This window comes from Anas platyrhynchos, chromosome 12 (genome assembly GCF_047663525.1).
Source record: "Anas platyrhynchos isolate ZD024472 breed Pekin duck chromosome 12, IASCAAS_PekinDuck_T2T, whole genome shotgun sequence".
Lineage (NCBI taxonomy): Eukaryota > Metazoa > Chordata > Aves > Anseriformes > Anatidae > Anas > Anas platyrhynchos.
This window is the reverse complement of record NC_092598.1, coordinates 3,800,004-3,816,836: the sequence shown is the minus strand read 5'-3', so window position 1 is coordinate 3,816,836 and position 16,833 is coordinate 3,800,004. Positions and strand designations below refer to the sequence as shown.

Here is a 16,833-nt window from a genome sequence, read left to right as displayed (position 1 = left end):
CAACCAGCAAGTTTAAGAAGAAATGAAATTAAACTTTAACAGCACCCTAACTACACGACAATAAAATTCAACTCTTATAATTCTGGTTACATTATCTTAGAAACTCACTTTTATGGTATCTTAAGCTATAAAAGAAATTCATTAGAAACATAAGGAGCACAATGAGGGCATCTTTCATTTCCCTGCTCTAAAGCTACATGGGCTGAAAAACGCCAAGCTATTTATTGTTTCAAAAACTGTATGTGCATGCATGACTGCCAAGGGAAGAGTTAAGGTTATGTACCATAAGTTTCCTACTTTCAGAGGTCAAAATATATAATTTGGGCAGGGTCAGTAACACGTACTCATATAAAAGATGGGAACTGTGAGAAAGAATCACATCTTGATAGTAAATTAAAATTGGAAAATGTTCTTAGAAACAATGTGATACATTCTTGTGAATCAGTACTTTTCAAAGTGTCAGTTGTGCACAGTGTGATTTCATTATTCAGCCTGCTATGGTATAAACCTCATCTCAAGCTAGCTGTTGTTTTCCTGCACTTTCTATAATCAAAGCCTGCTGAAATTAAACTAGCACAGAGTTAATCATGCATGCTGACTGTTTTAGTTATTGCTTCTTTTCAGATCTGTACCAGTAGTGTCTAGGGAACACAAACAGTAGTAGACCAGGAGCACCTGTAATTATTATTGCAAATTAATAAATTGACCTTGCCAGAAAAAAAAAAAAAAAAAAAAAAAAAGAAAGAAAGAAAGAAAAAAAAAGGCAAAAGTTTCCTTTTTAATTAATTTTCTCAAATGCTTTTTAAATTTGTACATGTAGTGTGGAGGTAGGCAAGGAAAAAGAAAAGGGAAGCACAGAAAAGAAGTACTTAAAGCAGTAAATGATGTGTTATATACTGTTACCAATTTGGGAACTGCTTTTTTACTAGTACTAGATCTGAGGACCACCACAATAATTAGGTGCCAGTGTTTTATGGTAATTAAAATAGACTTATGTCTTCATGACAGTTTGCAAGTAAGGTTTTTTTGGTGGCAAAAAACTTGAGGTGTATTATTGTTTGAACTGGTTGATCTTGGGGTAGAGCAGTTTTCCTTTACTTGCCTCTGGCTTGCAGAATGCACTACAGGTTTGCAATTAGCATCTACAGGTAACACCTGTCCTGTGGGAAACAAACTTCCACTGCTGTGGGCCTCAGGCAGTGCAGCTAAATGTAAGGCGACAAAAGCTTCACAGCAAGAAGTGTCATCAGATTGTGCTTCTGACCTGCTGTTCAGCTTCTGTTCTGCTTACAGTTACATATGGAGGGACTGCTGTTTTGCAGGACAGCTTGCAAGGTACTCTGCTGATAAACTGTGAAATCAAATGACTGATAATGTCCTGGGTATGTTTGGGAAGGCCAAAAGTTCAAAGGTTCTTCAGAATCTTTCCATCAGAACAGATAGACTAGTGATATACATTTATATATATAAAAAAAAATGACTTTTCTTATAGGCATAGTCACAATGAGCACTATGTCCTGGGGCATCAGGGCAATGGAGCTCTGGCTGGGTGATGGAAAGGGCAAGCACTGGTGCAACTGGAAGGGAGAAGGAAAAGGAAGAGTGCATCTTTCATTCTTTAAATCAAAGCCCATGGTAACCATGTGAATTCATCAGGAAATTACTCTGCTACAGTCAGGAGGAAATCTAGGAGCATTCCTTCTCAGAAGGTCCTGTGCTTTTGGAAGATGAAGCAGTTGTTTCATTTCACAAAGGTTCTTGCATTTAGTTTCCTGCTCTCCCTCCATTTCCTCACAGTAGTGAATGCTGAATTTCTGCCCCTGACTTTCTGTCCTGCAGTTGCACTGCCTCCTTTGCATGACTAGGAAATGGTGAGATCACCACAGCCCTGCCTGTTATCTCTGTGGCAGAACCGAGGCAAGGAGCTGCTGAGGTGGATGTTGAAGCTGGTTTATGCTTGCAGCAGAGCCCACTTCTTGGCAGAGATTTCTAGTGCTTTGTCAAACTGTCTGGCTGCATCAGTTAATTGCTTGTTCCAAAGTCATATCAGAGTGCTTAAAGATCTCCATGAGTTTAATTTGATTCTTTGACTAGTTTAGGGGAACTCAGTTGTGCTGGGGTAGCACGAGAACAGTCTTGTAATGTACCTGCAGCATGCCCGCCTGCCAAAAAGGAGGATAATCAATCTGTCCATTGCCACCACTATTGATGTAGTGTGAGATGGTCTCTGACTTGAAAGATGAAGAGGAAATTAAGCGTAACACAGTGATAATGGAATGATCAATGCTGCTTGCTGCAGACTTTGCCTGTGCACTGAAAAAGCGAGATATTTTGTGAATGCTAGCTGGTGATGTGTAAATGAGATGGTAAGTCTTGCCCGAAATACAAAGCTAACCAGAAGTGACTAATATAGCACTGTCAGCATTGGTGCTTTACCAACAAACACAAGAATGATGAGGGGATGTCCCAAACCTTCTGCTTCATGAAGGCGCAGAGTTGTGGTTGTTGTCGTGAAATTCTTTTTTCTCGGTCTTTGAATCATGGTTCTGTTTTCTCTTATCATCATTGAGTGTAAAGAAGGAATTAGTGGAGAAATCATTTTCCTCTAGCAGTTGTGTAGTCTGGGTTGTTATCTAAAAAACTGTCATAAAAGCTCTTTCTTGATATTAAAAGATTGCTTTCAATTGCAATAAACACTCATCAGTTTGGGACAAAATCTTTCTCTTCAATGGCATTTTCTGTGGAAGGAACTTTCAATATCAAACTTGCTCCAAGTATCGTGGGTCTCAGCTTTGTCTAGTATGAAGCCTTTAGGTCACCGGAGTGATCCTGAATATTGATATGCGGAGGAACACATTTGTAAGTGTCCCACCTTGGGAATGCCATGCCATCAATAGGATTGGTCTCTGCAGCAGGCGTGTTTACAAACTTCTCTATGTGTAATGCCAGTTTGAATTTTTTATGTTAATGGTTCCCCTAAGGGAAAACAGGACTTCTGAATGTCCGCTTATAGGATCAAGCATTTATTATTTATTCTATATGCATTTATCGATGGTTCTTGCTAATGAGATGTACTTGTACCCTCAGGTTTTCCAGTGCTTTTATAGAAAGTCAATTTCCTATGAAATCATTAAGGAAATAATTAGGGACTTTCATCTATTTCCCATCCTTCCTTGTATGTTAGAGCTTCAGTGTCACCCCTCCACTGTTATTTTCAGGATTCTGACTTAATGCAAAGACTAAGGACTGGATTTCCATACCCTGGCCCTTTTTCAGTGCCACTGAGGTCCTTATTCAGTGTCTCATCCACCCTCTGCTACTTTCCTCAATAGTATCAGATGATGAAACAGATAATGGCATTACCATGCCCCAGTCATATGCTTTAAAATATCTTGCTGAGTCAAAATTTCATTATTTTAATATTCCATTGACCACCATATGAACTTTCAATGCGCTGTGTCTTCTCCACAAAATTACATTAAGTAACAGTGGCTTGTATGAAATCTTTTTTAATAGCCTTGATTAGTCAATAACTTTATAATACAAGATTTTGTTTTCAAATTCCTTTTCTGTGTAGTAAACATTTATTTCTTGGCACTACTGTCTGTTCAAATTGCAGTGTTGTTTACCTATGTTTTTAATTTCATGTTAGCCTCAGGTTAAACCCAGTCACACATCAATCACCGTTGAGCTTGAAATCTGTGCAGATACATTCTGTAGAATTTTAAACTCTTTGACCAAATATCCACAGTGAATCATAGCAGTCTCATAATTCAGGATGACTGTAGCAGTCTGACCACCACCTGAGCAATTCTGTTTCTGGTTCTTCTGGTGACTTTTTCTGTCACCAAACACTGGTTTCAGAGATTGTTCCAGTTTTAAAAGCCTTGAATGATTGTAGAAGTTTTTCAGATTGTACCATAGTGAAATGAGCATTCATGAGGAAACTCAGCCTTGAGCAAGGTCACAAAGGCGTTTCTCCATCAATCTCCTATTATATGAGTGGATAGTTATTTGAAATTCATTCATTTCAGAATTAGTATTGTTGTGGGAATTCATCTCTTTCTTTACCTTTGTGAAAAATTATTTTTAAATATATACATTTTCGACCTGGATGCAGCCTAAGCCAAACCGCTGGAGTGTTTTCTTTGGATTTGTACAAGCACATTATTTTATATGTTTCTATTCATATATTCAGATGACAGACATGGTAGTTTTAAATCTTTGAGTATATTTTTATCTTTTTTTGTTGTTGTTGTTATTGCTGTTAGAGAGCATGCTTTCCCTAAACTTTTGTTTCTTTCCAGGGCATTCCAGTTGAGCCAAAGCCAGTGTAGAGCCAAACCCATTCTCCTAGTCAGCATGATCTCCTCAATGTTGCCCCATGCCAGGTGATGTTTCCTGATAAATTCTAAGCATAGCCAGAAATAGAAATCCCTGCAGCACAGAGAGGCAAGAGTTCACCTTTTCTCCCAGAGTGATCATACCACTGTGCCCTTGCCTTGCATCAACAGAGATGCAAGTATCTTGTCTTTGTGAAGGATGTGAGCACCAAATCCCCAATTTTTAGTATACTTTTCCCCTCTTGAATCATTGATGGTAGATAATAAAAAAAAATGTCACAGAGCTGCTCTGAAAATCCTGCATCTTTGAAATAAAGTACAGCAGGAATCACAGCAGATAAATGATGTTTTAACTGAGCTGAATCCTTGGAGAACTGGTCTGGTGATTACAGGGAGACTGCAGCTGAGTGTCTTTTTAAATCATGTAATTTGAAATTAACTCTCTCTTCCTTATCTAGTTAGTACAGTCCATTGTTCTGAATTTACGGCTCAAGTTGCTATCTGATGTTTAAAATATAGCATTTCCCAGAGTGTCTCCTGATCAGTTTAATGTAATTTGAGAGCCTTTCATTCTTGAATGCTACAATTGCAATGAGATTAGAAATCACAGTGGTTAAAATGAGTTTCCGTTGCTAAAAAAAAAAAAAAAAAAAAAAAAAAAGAGAGAGAGAGAGAGAAATAGATATTGGTAATATCATTCAGGATAAGGTCTCAAAAGAGAAAAAATTAAAAGGCTAGAAGGCAAAAAGTAATCCATATTGAGAAACTACCTGCTGTCCAAGGCAAGCATGGACTCCAGCATCTTCAAGCTGCAGTTCTCTGCTTTCTGATAACGTGCCAGATGTAACTTGAATGTCTCCCAGATCGAGTGTTGCTTGATTAAAATGGGTCACAGAAAAGAAAAGCAGTCAGAGCTTGCCATGTTCTACTCTGTGAGACTCACCCTGCCTGCCAGGCGAATGGGCAGCAGAGCTATTATCATTCAAACCGTAATGAGATGTGTGATTTAGGTTTTTCAGGTCTCTGCCTTTTATACTCTCATAATAGAAATCATTAGGGATCCACTGAAATATTCCATTTATCACAGTAAATTTAGGTGACTGGTGACATTAAGTGCTGTTATGGGTCTGGGTCCTGATTACTGCCAAGCTGAGTCCTGTTCTGGCTGAGTAAGTCTGCATTAACTCAAGTAGCTAGATTATTATCCATCATGGCTGATGATAAGGCCCAGTTTTTCTAGCAGCAGGGTGGTAGGAAAGTGTCCAGGAGAAGTCTCTACTTCTTGGATCTGGGGCTGAATTCAGGATGAAGTTTTCATGCTTTTGGTTGGGTAAATCAGAAGTCTTTAAGCTAATTCAGCCTTTCCAAATTGCACTTCTCTGCTTCTGCATGTGCACTGAGGCCAACTCCAATTTATGCACTCGAGAAGAGTTATTACCTTTGTGCCTAAGAAAAGGAAAGCAAGAGGCAGGCCTTCCCAGACAGTGATGAGGTGACATGGAGATTACACTGCCAACCACAAACATACAGAATTACCACAAGCCATTAAGTGTTTTTCTCTTCTGTCACACACTTTACATCCAATCTGTTACAGCAATCTTGCTCTGGAATTTGGTTGAATCTCAGTCTTTGACTTCCATCCTTTCTAGACAGGTTTTTAGCTTGAAAGCCAAAAATCGAGCAGTTTACAACATTAAATCACTATCTTGAGTTCCAAACACTGCCTTTACAAATTGCACATTCATTATGTAAAATAAAGCGCTTTGCATCCATTGTCAGTAGATACAATGCTTCAGTGCACACTGTTTGCCTTGATCTGTGTGAAGGCTTGAAATTAGCTGCCTTCCAAATGTACACATCCTTGTACTGCTGCACAGTCCTCGGGTCTGTAAGCACTAGCCTGCTCTTCTTCTAAAATGAAGTAGGTCCATTTTAAATTCTGAGTTTATCCACTTTAACCTGGATAGGATGTGACATTTATTCTAATTAAGCAAGATTTTATCTAAGAGAAAAGGCAGGCAACTATAATAGGCAAAAAATGAGGTATCATATTATCTTTAAATAAAACGAAATGGAAGCATGGATAAAAGAAGATAATTTGTTTGTCTTGCTGGTAACCTCAGGGCTCTGTTATTTTAAGACTGCTTATCAGAAATATCAATTCATGCTCTTTTTTTCCTTTGAAACAGTGGCAAGTTATAATTATATTATGACTTATTTTACAATCTCAAGATTTGTAATATTTACTCAGGCAGAATTAGAAATGAAGGAGGGTAATCAGTCATTCACAACTCTAATTCTGTCGTTACCCATTTTGTAGACTGAGTACAGAATAACTCTGTTAGAGTCTCTGAAAAATACAGAGCAAAGAATAAAATAAAAAAGAATGTCTATTCGCTCTGAGCACTATCAAAGCATCTCAGCCTGAGTAACAGTCCTAAACAGAGGTTCAGTCTTTATCATACCAAGGATACAAGGTATTACTGGAAGTGGTAATAATTTGGGACCCCAATTACCTAGCTAAATGGGAGCATTGGACAAGGCTTTATCATCTCCTTCCACAGAGATGAGATGTTGGTAGGATTCCTCTCACCAGTCAGATCTACTCTGAAAGCTGCTGGTTGTGTAAGGTTGGGTTTTGGGGAGGGATATGTTTCTGAGTTTTGCCCATGCTGTGCTAGTCACTCTGGAGGGATTGTAATTAGTATGAATCTGCAAGACACTTAGAACTATCCCTGTTTTCAAACCTTCATCATCTTGTAACTGTAAATCAGTATCCACAAAATGATTTTTAACATCTAACATACATGTAGTAGAAATATTATGAAAGTCTCTAGATTCTGCATTCTTTTACTTTCCAGCTGTCTCAGGAAAACTAACACTTGTCACCGTAACTCAAAGTCTTGATGTACATTTAGGGAGTAAAACACTTGGTAATATCACTCCATAAGTCTTGATGTGACCAGTTTAATTTTCAGCTTCTTTATTCAAGTCAATGGTGAACTTAGAATAATAAAATACAATGGAAATGGTGTCAACCAAAATGATTATTGAATAAAAACTTAAATAAATGAGCACAGCTAACCATACCTGAATTGCAGAATGAGGTCAGCTGAGAGTCATCACTGTTTATTTTAATAGTTGCTTAGGGCTCAGTATGTATCTGGTTTAAAAATAATAATAATAATAATTCAAGAAATTCTTAGCTGAATATGAAACTGTTAGAAGCAGGTTCTATTTATTTCAGTGGAGGTGTGCTGGCTTACATCAGCTGAGGATAAACAGATATTTCCTTGTTTTCAGAAGATCTTCCACAAAACACTGCAAATATAGTGGTTTGAGAATACAAACTTTTGAATGTGAATAAAAATTTCTGTCTGTGGGTTTTTGAGATATCTTGGATTTGGAAGGACTCTAAGCCCTAATTACCAAATACATAGAGTTGTGTTTTGGCCAAAATACCCTGGAAATAATGCTGTTCATACCTTTCTGTTCAAAGTAAAATTTTGAACAGCTCTTCTGCCATCTGATTTTGTGTCTGTTAGGAAAGCTATTTTCAGGGGGGAGACGGGGGGGATAAAACAACAAACTTCCACCATTTCATTCAGGATAAAGGGCTGTTAAACGTCCCCAATGGCTCTTTGCAAACAGTAATGCTTGCTGTGTTCTTCCTTACCACTTGTTTCAGCTGACCTGCACAGAATGCCGGTATGGATGTGCTCATCCATTACTCTTTTACAGATGCTACTCTGGCAAGTGTCATTGCAGCAATGTCCATCAAAAATGTCACTCAACACAAACAGTTGCCAGATCTGCCTGACAGCATGAGCTAAATCATCTCACCATGGATCGAATGGAGCTCATCCTTGTCTCTCCCTCTCTAAGAAAATCATTAGGGAGCTGTAGAAGTGCTGATAACCAGCAGTGAATGACATGCAACAGATGCTAAATATTGTAACACTGATAACAGATAATTTTTCACTGTGAGATCTGAAAGCTTATTTGTTACTGAAGAGTCATTATTCTAGTTTTAAGGGTTTGGACAGAGGAATTTGTGGGAACGGAATGAGACAGTAAGTAGTATATGAGCTGATTAATAAATGTTCCATACAAGTCCTTAGCCAGGAGTATCTTGAGTTTATTGGTAGCTCACTGTCTGTTCCTACAATGATGCCTAGCACATGGATAGCCAGAGAGAACCTCAGTGAAACTATAAGCCAGCCATTTGCTGGGTTCACTGAGCAGCTTTGTTCATGTTTACTGAGAGAGGTACAAGGCAGGTGCCATAAGTAGAGTATGTAAGAGATGGAGATCAAAACACAAAAGAAATAAAAGGAATGAGGACCTTTCAGTTTGTTGTCATATTTCTGATCCTGTTGAGGTGACTGTTTCACATACTTCATTTCTGATAAGTAGTCTGAACACTTTTCTCCTGCAGATTACCAGTATCTGTGGCTTGTCAAATCTACGCTGTTTCAATCTGAAAGGACAGACACTTGTGTGCTGCAAGACTCATAAGAAATATTAAATTAACTCAGGAAATCAGAGTTGGTCCTTACATTTTCCTGCATAACACAACTGATGCGAACTTTGCAAACCTAAGGCCCCAATCCTGCTGTCATTTCCTTAGCAGATCACGGCATCCATGTCACAACTTGCTTGAAGACAAAAAGTGCTTGCTGCCTACTGCTGGGTCCAGACCTTGCCATGGGAAAGATCTGACCCCTGAGCAGATGAGAAGGGACTTCTGAGTTGACCTCTCCAGCTGTCAGAGAGGTGCTCCCACTGCGCTGCCTTTGATCCCAAGGAAAAGCATGAACTGGTACATCACTGCTAGGGTAACTAATTTTAGCATCTGCATCTGTTTAATTGGGACTCTCAGCAGAACATGACTGCAGAGGGAGCCTGGAGGAAAGTAAGATCACTTGGCTATGAATTGCATATGTTTTAAAGCTTAACTGCCCTGTGGATAAATCCTCCCAGGAGCTGTGAGCTTTGTGCTGCTGCCGTTCCTGACCAATCTTCTGCATTTGTATGGGAAGTTTTTTCCAGTGCTGAAGATATTTGGACGTTTCAGATACTCTCCTAGATTATTTTTATAACTTTCTGCATTAGTTGAGTGCTAAACTCCCAGAATTTTGGTTCATGGTTGTCAAAATTCTCTTAAATAATACTTAAAATCTCCTTAAAATGTCCAGAACCTAAGCTAGCTTTGAAAAATCAACCACAGGGTGGGACACATGTCAGTTGCTCCCTGTTTGTGTCTTATATTACCAAGAACTGTACCTGTCACTGTTATTTTTTCTTTTTATCAGAGTCCTGAATGCTACCAATATTTCTAACAGAGGATTGCTGAAAATGTAATAATTAAATATAAAAGGCAAAGCTGATGTAGAATTATATTAGGTTGGCTCTAAATTCACCATCTTTCTCATATATGTATTTGTATTATTTAATTATCCTCCTAAATGTACACTTGTCTGTTTCATTAGTCTCTTGCAGAATGTGCCTGCTGCCTAGTCAAGAACTCCATATAACCCTTTCTCAATATGCCTCACTGTCTACATTATAATACAATATTCATTCACAATATATACGTACAGAACATAGTAAATTGCTTCTGGATTTAGGAGTGCAATGTTAAAAGCTAAGACATGAGCATGCATCTGCTTTGGATTAGTTTTCCAGACCATCAAGCAAACACAACAGAAGAATAAAGACACATGGCTTATAACCTTGAATAATTTGAATGCAAAATTCAAATAGTTATTCTCTTCTAAAAATAATTAAAGGTTGGCAGCACTTTTAGTTATGTGAAAGTGACAGTAACCTTTGTAGTGAAGGACTTCTGGTAGAACACAATGTGATCTCATTGTTCTCTTAGAAGAGATCCCACAGTCAGTGATGAGAACCTGGAATATGCTTCATACTGTGCATTCAAGTTTGAAATAAATGTTGAATCTATACCAAGAGTTTTCTTTAAGATACACATAAACTCTTTGCACGGCATTTTGTTTCTTACCAGGAGTTTGCTGAATACCTCTTCAAACTCTGCAGCCTTTTCCAGTTGTGTCCAACTCTGGCCACCAGTGCAACAAAAGACTAGCCTGTTTTATAGAGAAATTCATCACTTTTAGGGCTAAACTGTCCAAACAAAAAAGAGCAACACTAGCGCTTCCCAATTCCTAACCTTGTTGGATGTTGTGTTCCTCTGAAATAGGTGGATGGGCAAGTATTGCTTTGAGAAAAGCTTTTTGTCTTCCCAAGATCAGCTTTTGAGAACCTGCAAGCTGTAAATTCTTTTTCCTGAAAAAGAAACAAAGGATTTTGTCCTACTTTTCTAGAGATTAGCTTTTGTTTAATCTTCTGGCATACTGAATCACTGACTACTCTAATAACAACATACTGGTTAATCCTTATGAAACATGTAGTGATAATTCAGCCTAAGAAACAATTCATGTTTTACTGGCTGTCAGCTGAAAGATTATGTTAAATTTTCTGCCGTTACAGAAAGAAAAAAAATAAATGTGCATTTCTCCCCTCAATTATTTTATTTTGCATTGAACGGTGTAATCACATTATTCTCACTTATTTCAGGCATCCTCATCCTAGATAGTCATTTTTTACTGGGTTTCATTTTATATTCTCTTAGAGCAGACCAAAGGTAGGAAAAGAAAACCTACCTTTCAGCTAGAATTTGTGAAAATCTTGTGTGATACTCCCCCAGGATTTGAATCTTAAAATACTGTCAATGACATAATTTTCTTAATGATTTTGCACTGTTCTTGAAGTGGGAAAAATCTACTTGTTAAGTAATATTAATGAACATACTGCTTCTGCTGTTAACCTAACCCTACCATAACCTTCCTTTTTTTTTTTTTTCCTGCTGTCATGTGGGGAAATGGTCACTTCTTTGTTGTGTTCATGCCAAACAAAATGAAGGCCTGACAGCAGTTCACAGACAAGTCAGCAGCACAGTGAAAATCAGCAAGAGCTGCTGATGACTAGCTGTAGGACTACCATTAAAGCCATATTTCAAAATGTGCTTTTATGTCAGTGAGACAATTCTGCCTCAGTACATCTTCCAGCACAGCTCCCTGTGCATGGACTTGCCTTAACTTTGTCCACTGTGTTTCATTTTTCTCTTTTTAATTTGTCTCCTTCAAATCTTCCCCCTGACTCACTTACTTGCACATCCTTCTGAGATGTTTTAAAAATAGATGGCTGAAAATAAGAACATTACATAAAAATGTGAAACCACAGAGACACATGGAAAATGTTCACCATAAATCACTCTCCCTCCTTTACCTTTTGCATTGACTCCGAACTCTTCTGAGCAGACAGTTTTCTCTACAGTAATACACTCAGCATACAGTGGTACTGGGCCTACAGATGATTAGCAATGAGTAACCCTGTGCCAGGCTTAGTTTCAGGCCTTTTAATGAGAAGGAAATATCTATACAGCAGAATGGATGATCAAAATCATCCCCATTTAATAGGGTCACATTTGTTGGTGCTTATCAATGTATGATCATGCAGTAATAACCACTGTGTTCAAGAATAATTATTTTTAAAATTACATGCTGTACTTTAACTGGCATTAGATATCACTGCTCACTGTAAAAGCAAACCATTTTAAAATAAATGCCAGTTATAGATTAATAAAATATAAAAACAAGGAATTAAAAATATTTAAAACATGGCATTTAATCTTCTACCAATATAAAGATGTGATTTCATTTTGAATATTCCCTATTTTGCTTTTGATCTTTCATTACTAACATTTCAAGAGAAATTTATCTGCAGAGAAAGGCCTGAGATCTAAGGATGAATGCATTTAGTTAGGTTTTCTTCCCATCCAGCCTTACAAGTGGGAACCAAAACCAATTTGTTTGCTTTTCTTTACATTTGTTTGCAAATGACAAAATGCTATGCTGTTGTGTTTTGTGTTAATAGTTATGTAACTCGGTCTACTTGCTCTGCTACATTTAAAAAAAAAAAAAAAAAAAAAAGTAATTTGTTTCACCAAGAGCTCCCAGGTAGCTCTTGAGCTGCTAGCTGGAGTTTCCATTCTCAGAAGGTCCACATCAGTAATCAAGTCTGTTTACTTCTTTCAGTACAAACTCTGAAGGAGGGCTGATCCTGAGACAGGCCTGTGATTGATGCCTCTGAATTGTGAAAGGAGCTAGTGTAAGGGTCTCTGACAAAACCCACTGCCTTTTTATAATAGGGGTTAAAAAGCTGGAAATTAATTTCCCAGGGTGTGTAACACAGCATCCCTTTGCTGTGCTATATCCTGGGAAGCATCATGTCATTTTCCTCTCAAGAGGTATTACATTCCACATAAGATGCATGTTTAGAGGTCTGCTAGCCAAAACTCTTCATTTTGTTTGCCTGTGGGACTTTACAAAGATATGTAGAGCCAGGGTGAGTGAAGAAATGTTTCTGTGTTGATGAGCCAGGCTGGGGGATGAAGGCCAGCTGGGCGTTATTATAGATTGCTATGAACAGCAGTGGTCTGGGCCTCATGGAAAGCTCAGACACCTGGGTCTGGGATGGGAGGTCAGAGTACTGGCAGACAGGAAGAAAGGTATCTTCTTTTTTCTGTAAAGAATTTGGGGTGGAGGAAATGGGGGTAGTGTTCTCTGTCAATCTTTAAAGTTAGAACCAGTAGTTCCTGCATTATTTATTGATGCTAGGGTTTCATGTATCTCTTCCAAACGCTAGAAGAAAACATTGCGTTCAAGTTCCCTACAAAGCACCTCTGTTGGGGAGAAGCTGAGGGATTTAATTAAGCTGGGTACTGAATGTATTGGAAATAAAAGAAAAACAAGGTTGAAGTCTAGGAAGCTGAGACCTGCTGATGTCCTTATGTTTGTAGCTGACCAGAACTCCGTTTCCTACAGACCCTAGTTGCAGCATTTCTTTCTATTAGGAGCCCTGGGCTCAGTAAGCTGCATGATGCTACTCAGAGGGGAAGAAATGAGCTAATTTGACCAGCTACTGTATTCAGGGCCAAATCATGCTTTTGGCAATGAAGTTTTCCCCTGAACTGTATCAGTCAGTCGACTGTATATTCACCCCTACGTGTTCTGCTGAAGGCAAAAAATTGAGGCAGCTAACTTCCCTTTGCATTTTATTTAATATATGGAATAATAATATCTGACTCTGAAAAGTCATGCTGACTCTTTAAATCTTTTTTATTTTAAACTATTTTTTCCTTCCCTGAACACTGGAATACGTTCTTGCCCTCTGGATAAACCTGAATCAAACTTAACATTAATTTGCAATCTTCTTGCCTTCATGCTAAGCTAGCCAAGGTACTTTACTGCTAATTTCACAGCTCTCAGTACCTCAAGGCAATGCAGCTCCTGTAATGTTTCAAGCCTGGTGAATGATGTCTGTAGTTAGGAACGAGTGCAATGGTCTAGCGAGCTTAGAAATATGCGCAGCATTACATGGGTTTCTGTTACTTTGTCAAGCAAAACTCTTTGCAGATTGGTTCTTCTGGCTCTGGTTGCTTCTGCTGGGGATAGTGGAGGCTGATGGGGTCTGCATGGCTCACATAAAATGTTATGAAAGGGAGGCAAAAGCATGACAAAGATGATTCTGAGGTGATTCCAAAGGTGATTCTGAGGGCAGGTAGTGTAAATCTGAACATTTAGGATGAAAAAAGACATAACTGTCAATAGAGGGAGAAACCAGCAGAGCTCAGCCTGTTTGTTACTGGGGGTAGGAAGTCCTTGGAATCAGCTGCGGTTTACTGTAACAATTAACTTGGTCTGCAGAGGAACTCTGACAATTTCTCTTGTACCTGATGTTAATGGAGTTGCACAAGATGTATGCTTGAAAGCTGGGAGAGGTAAGGGGGGAGCTGGGGAGGAGACATCAGCTAAAGGCTGCTGTCAGGATCATTGCTGTGTGCATTCCATGATGAAAACCTTTTGGTAAGACTTTCCAAGAGGCTGCAGTGGTGTCTTCAGCATGTTTGTGTCCATGGACTATTTTATATAGGATAACTAGAAATAAATAAAGTGACGTGAGTATAGGCTATAAACTCCATCCTACCAGCACAGCTACTAGCTCCAACAGGAGAGGACCATCCATCCATCTAGGCTCTGAGTTGGCTGCTCCTTTACCTTGCTGAGTAGTTCAGGTACCACTAGAGGGCTGTCAGGCAGAAGGAGTGAAGACCTCTGCGAGGGCGTCCAGGGCAGAGCAGGGTTCAGTGCAGGTCCTCTACCGACCGGTTTTGAGGCAGGGCCCTAACTATCAGAAAGTGTAGGAAGTGGAAAGGGAAGAGTCATCCTGAATTGTGTTTCTATGATGTGAAACATTGATGTTAATTGTAAATGAACCTCCTGATTCATTTTGGACTTGAAAGCATGATTCAGAGGCAGGGTGCTTGTGGTCTGCTATGAGGTTTCAGAGGATGGAGTCATCTCTGTGAGCCACAGTTAGCAGTGTGCATCTTTTTTGGGTAATTCATATGTTGAAGAGAGAGAAGTCCTGGAGGTAAAAGGGGCTGAATCTCTGTATATGTGTTTTTTGTTGTGTTTTTTTTTTTTTTTTTTCAACTTGCTGTTCTAATTTGTATAAGTGTATGAGTCTAATTTGTATGGTGTATAAGAGCATTAGAAATGTATCTGAAAGCTGCTTTGCAGTGTTATAAAGCGTTAGGCTAAGAATGCAGTAACAAAGTAGAAAAGATACTGAACAAGAAGGGGACCATCATGGTGAATTGGCAGTGGGGGTCCTGCTTGGCCAGTAGCCTTTGGCTCAGAGTTGTCTAGAGCAGAGCTGGAACACAGCCACCAAAGCGCAAGCACATTGTCTGTCCATGTGCGCCTCACTTCCTTGATGGGCTGCAAGAGTGGGAGAAGATCCTGAACACTGATGTCTCAATATTGGCTCAATACGCCAAAAGAACACGCCAAAGCAATGTTCCTGCAGATTCAGTTATGCTCATCTGGACGTTTGGCACATATGTTGATGTTTCTTCGATAATTTTCTTCAGTCAGTTAAAGCGCACCCAGTGACTGTACTGGGAAGGAGACCAGTGCAGTGTTACAAAGACACATGTAAATCCTCAGATGTTCCACTGCAGGCCACAGCTGGGGAGATATTAGCTTAAAAATTGTCTGCTGTGTTATTCCTTACAGGTAAACAAACAGGTTTTGTGACAAAATACCTCCGTTAATACCTGTTCCTCTAGACCTGCTTCCCTGCTATTTCATGAGACCCAGTCATACAAGCACAAGTCATCGGGACAATTCCCATGCATGACTTCGAGCAAAATTCATCTCTGTGCAGAGCCTTCAGCTGAGAAGCCACCTGACTTACTTGACACATTTTAAAAGAAAATTTCCAAAACTAATAAGCTTGATTATTCAAAAGGAAAGCAGATAGGAGAAATGAGTGCTATTGCTGTCTTGTGTGCAGGGTGCTCCAAGACTTTTTGGCTTGTTGCTTTTGCTCTGATTAAAATGGGAGAATCGTATAAATATTGGCAGTCCTCAGTGCTGCTTTTTAGCCAAAGTTGAGGAAGCAAACAGCTGTGATTATGGCAGCTTTTCTCAAATGAGCATGCCCTTTAGGAGCAGGTTCAACATCTCCCCGTAGTTCTAATTAGAGTGTGTTCTCTCCCATGTACATGAACACAACAATTATCTAATAATAATTTACAGGTTGGGATATTCCCTGTGGTGCTATTAGAGGGCCCTTCATGGCTTCGATTTGTGTTGGAGACAGGATGAATCAAGACTTGCTTCCCTATTTTTCCAGTTTCCCACCCAGAATGAGCCAGGCTGGAACTCTGGCAGGAGCTTTGAAGGTTCTTTGAAACTTCCTCCCTTTAGGAAAGGCTGGTGTTTGGGAGTGCTTGGTGTGGCACTTTCAGAGTGTGTAGTCTGTAATTTTAGGAAGTTCATGGTATATATGAAAAGACAACCAGCAGTACTAAAAGTATAGATAAGACTGGAAATACAAAAGCTTTTGTTCAAGTTTGGTATTGCAATTGATGTTAACAAGGAAGTTGCAGGTGTCACTGTCTAACTAGACTTCTAAAGCCTGAAGTGTTGATCAGCTATTTGTAAAAGGAAGGTCAGTCTTCAACTTCCTGATAGTCTCTTTTGCATTTCAGAACCACTTGATGAAGCAGGAGAATGACAGCAAACGTTGCAGTAATAGAGAAGTCCTTGAAGCCCTGTTCTCAACTGCGGTAAGCTGTTGAAGTCTGTGAATTTTAAGAGTGATAGAGATTCACACCGCATCTAGGCTGTTTGTTTTTGTTTGTTTTTTTTGTATACCAAGATGAGATACTGAACCTGGCAATGTAAAAAAATAGAAGTCCTTTTAAAAAACAGTCAAAATCTGTGTTCAGTGAAATGGAAGTCTGAACAAATCTGTTTTCTCAATGGAAATCAAGCATAAAATTTAAGAGCTACTTAGAGTTTTAGTATACTGGGTGATTCAAGTTCTCTAGACTTCC

General features: G+C 39.0%; 1 protein-coding gene across 3 annotated transcripts in view; it reads left to right on the top strand.

Moving 5' to 3' along the window:
- Window positions 1-1,184: 1,184 nt before the first annotated feature.
- The window catches only part of WFDC1 (WAP four-disulfide core domain 1), a 114,684-nt gene continuing 99,035 nt past the window's right edge, over window positions 1,185-16,833 (top strand). Inside the window, exons 1-3 of one of the 3 annotated variants that reach the window (XM_072043788.1) lie at window positions 1,185-1,335; window positions 4,308-4,391; window positions 16,486-16,563. In XM_072043788.1, the coding sequence (XP_071899889.1) occupies window positions 16,508-16,563 (56 nt within the window). In that variant the 5' untranslated portion in view covers window positions 1,185-1,335; window positions 4,308-4,391; window positions 16,486-16,507. Of the gene's footprint in view, window positions 1,336-4,307; window positions 4,392-12,914; window positions 12,934-16,485; window positions 16,564-16,833 lie in introns of those variants that run through there. The other 2 variants (XM_072043789.1, XM_072043790.1) reach the window with 2 other exon arrangements.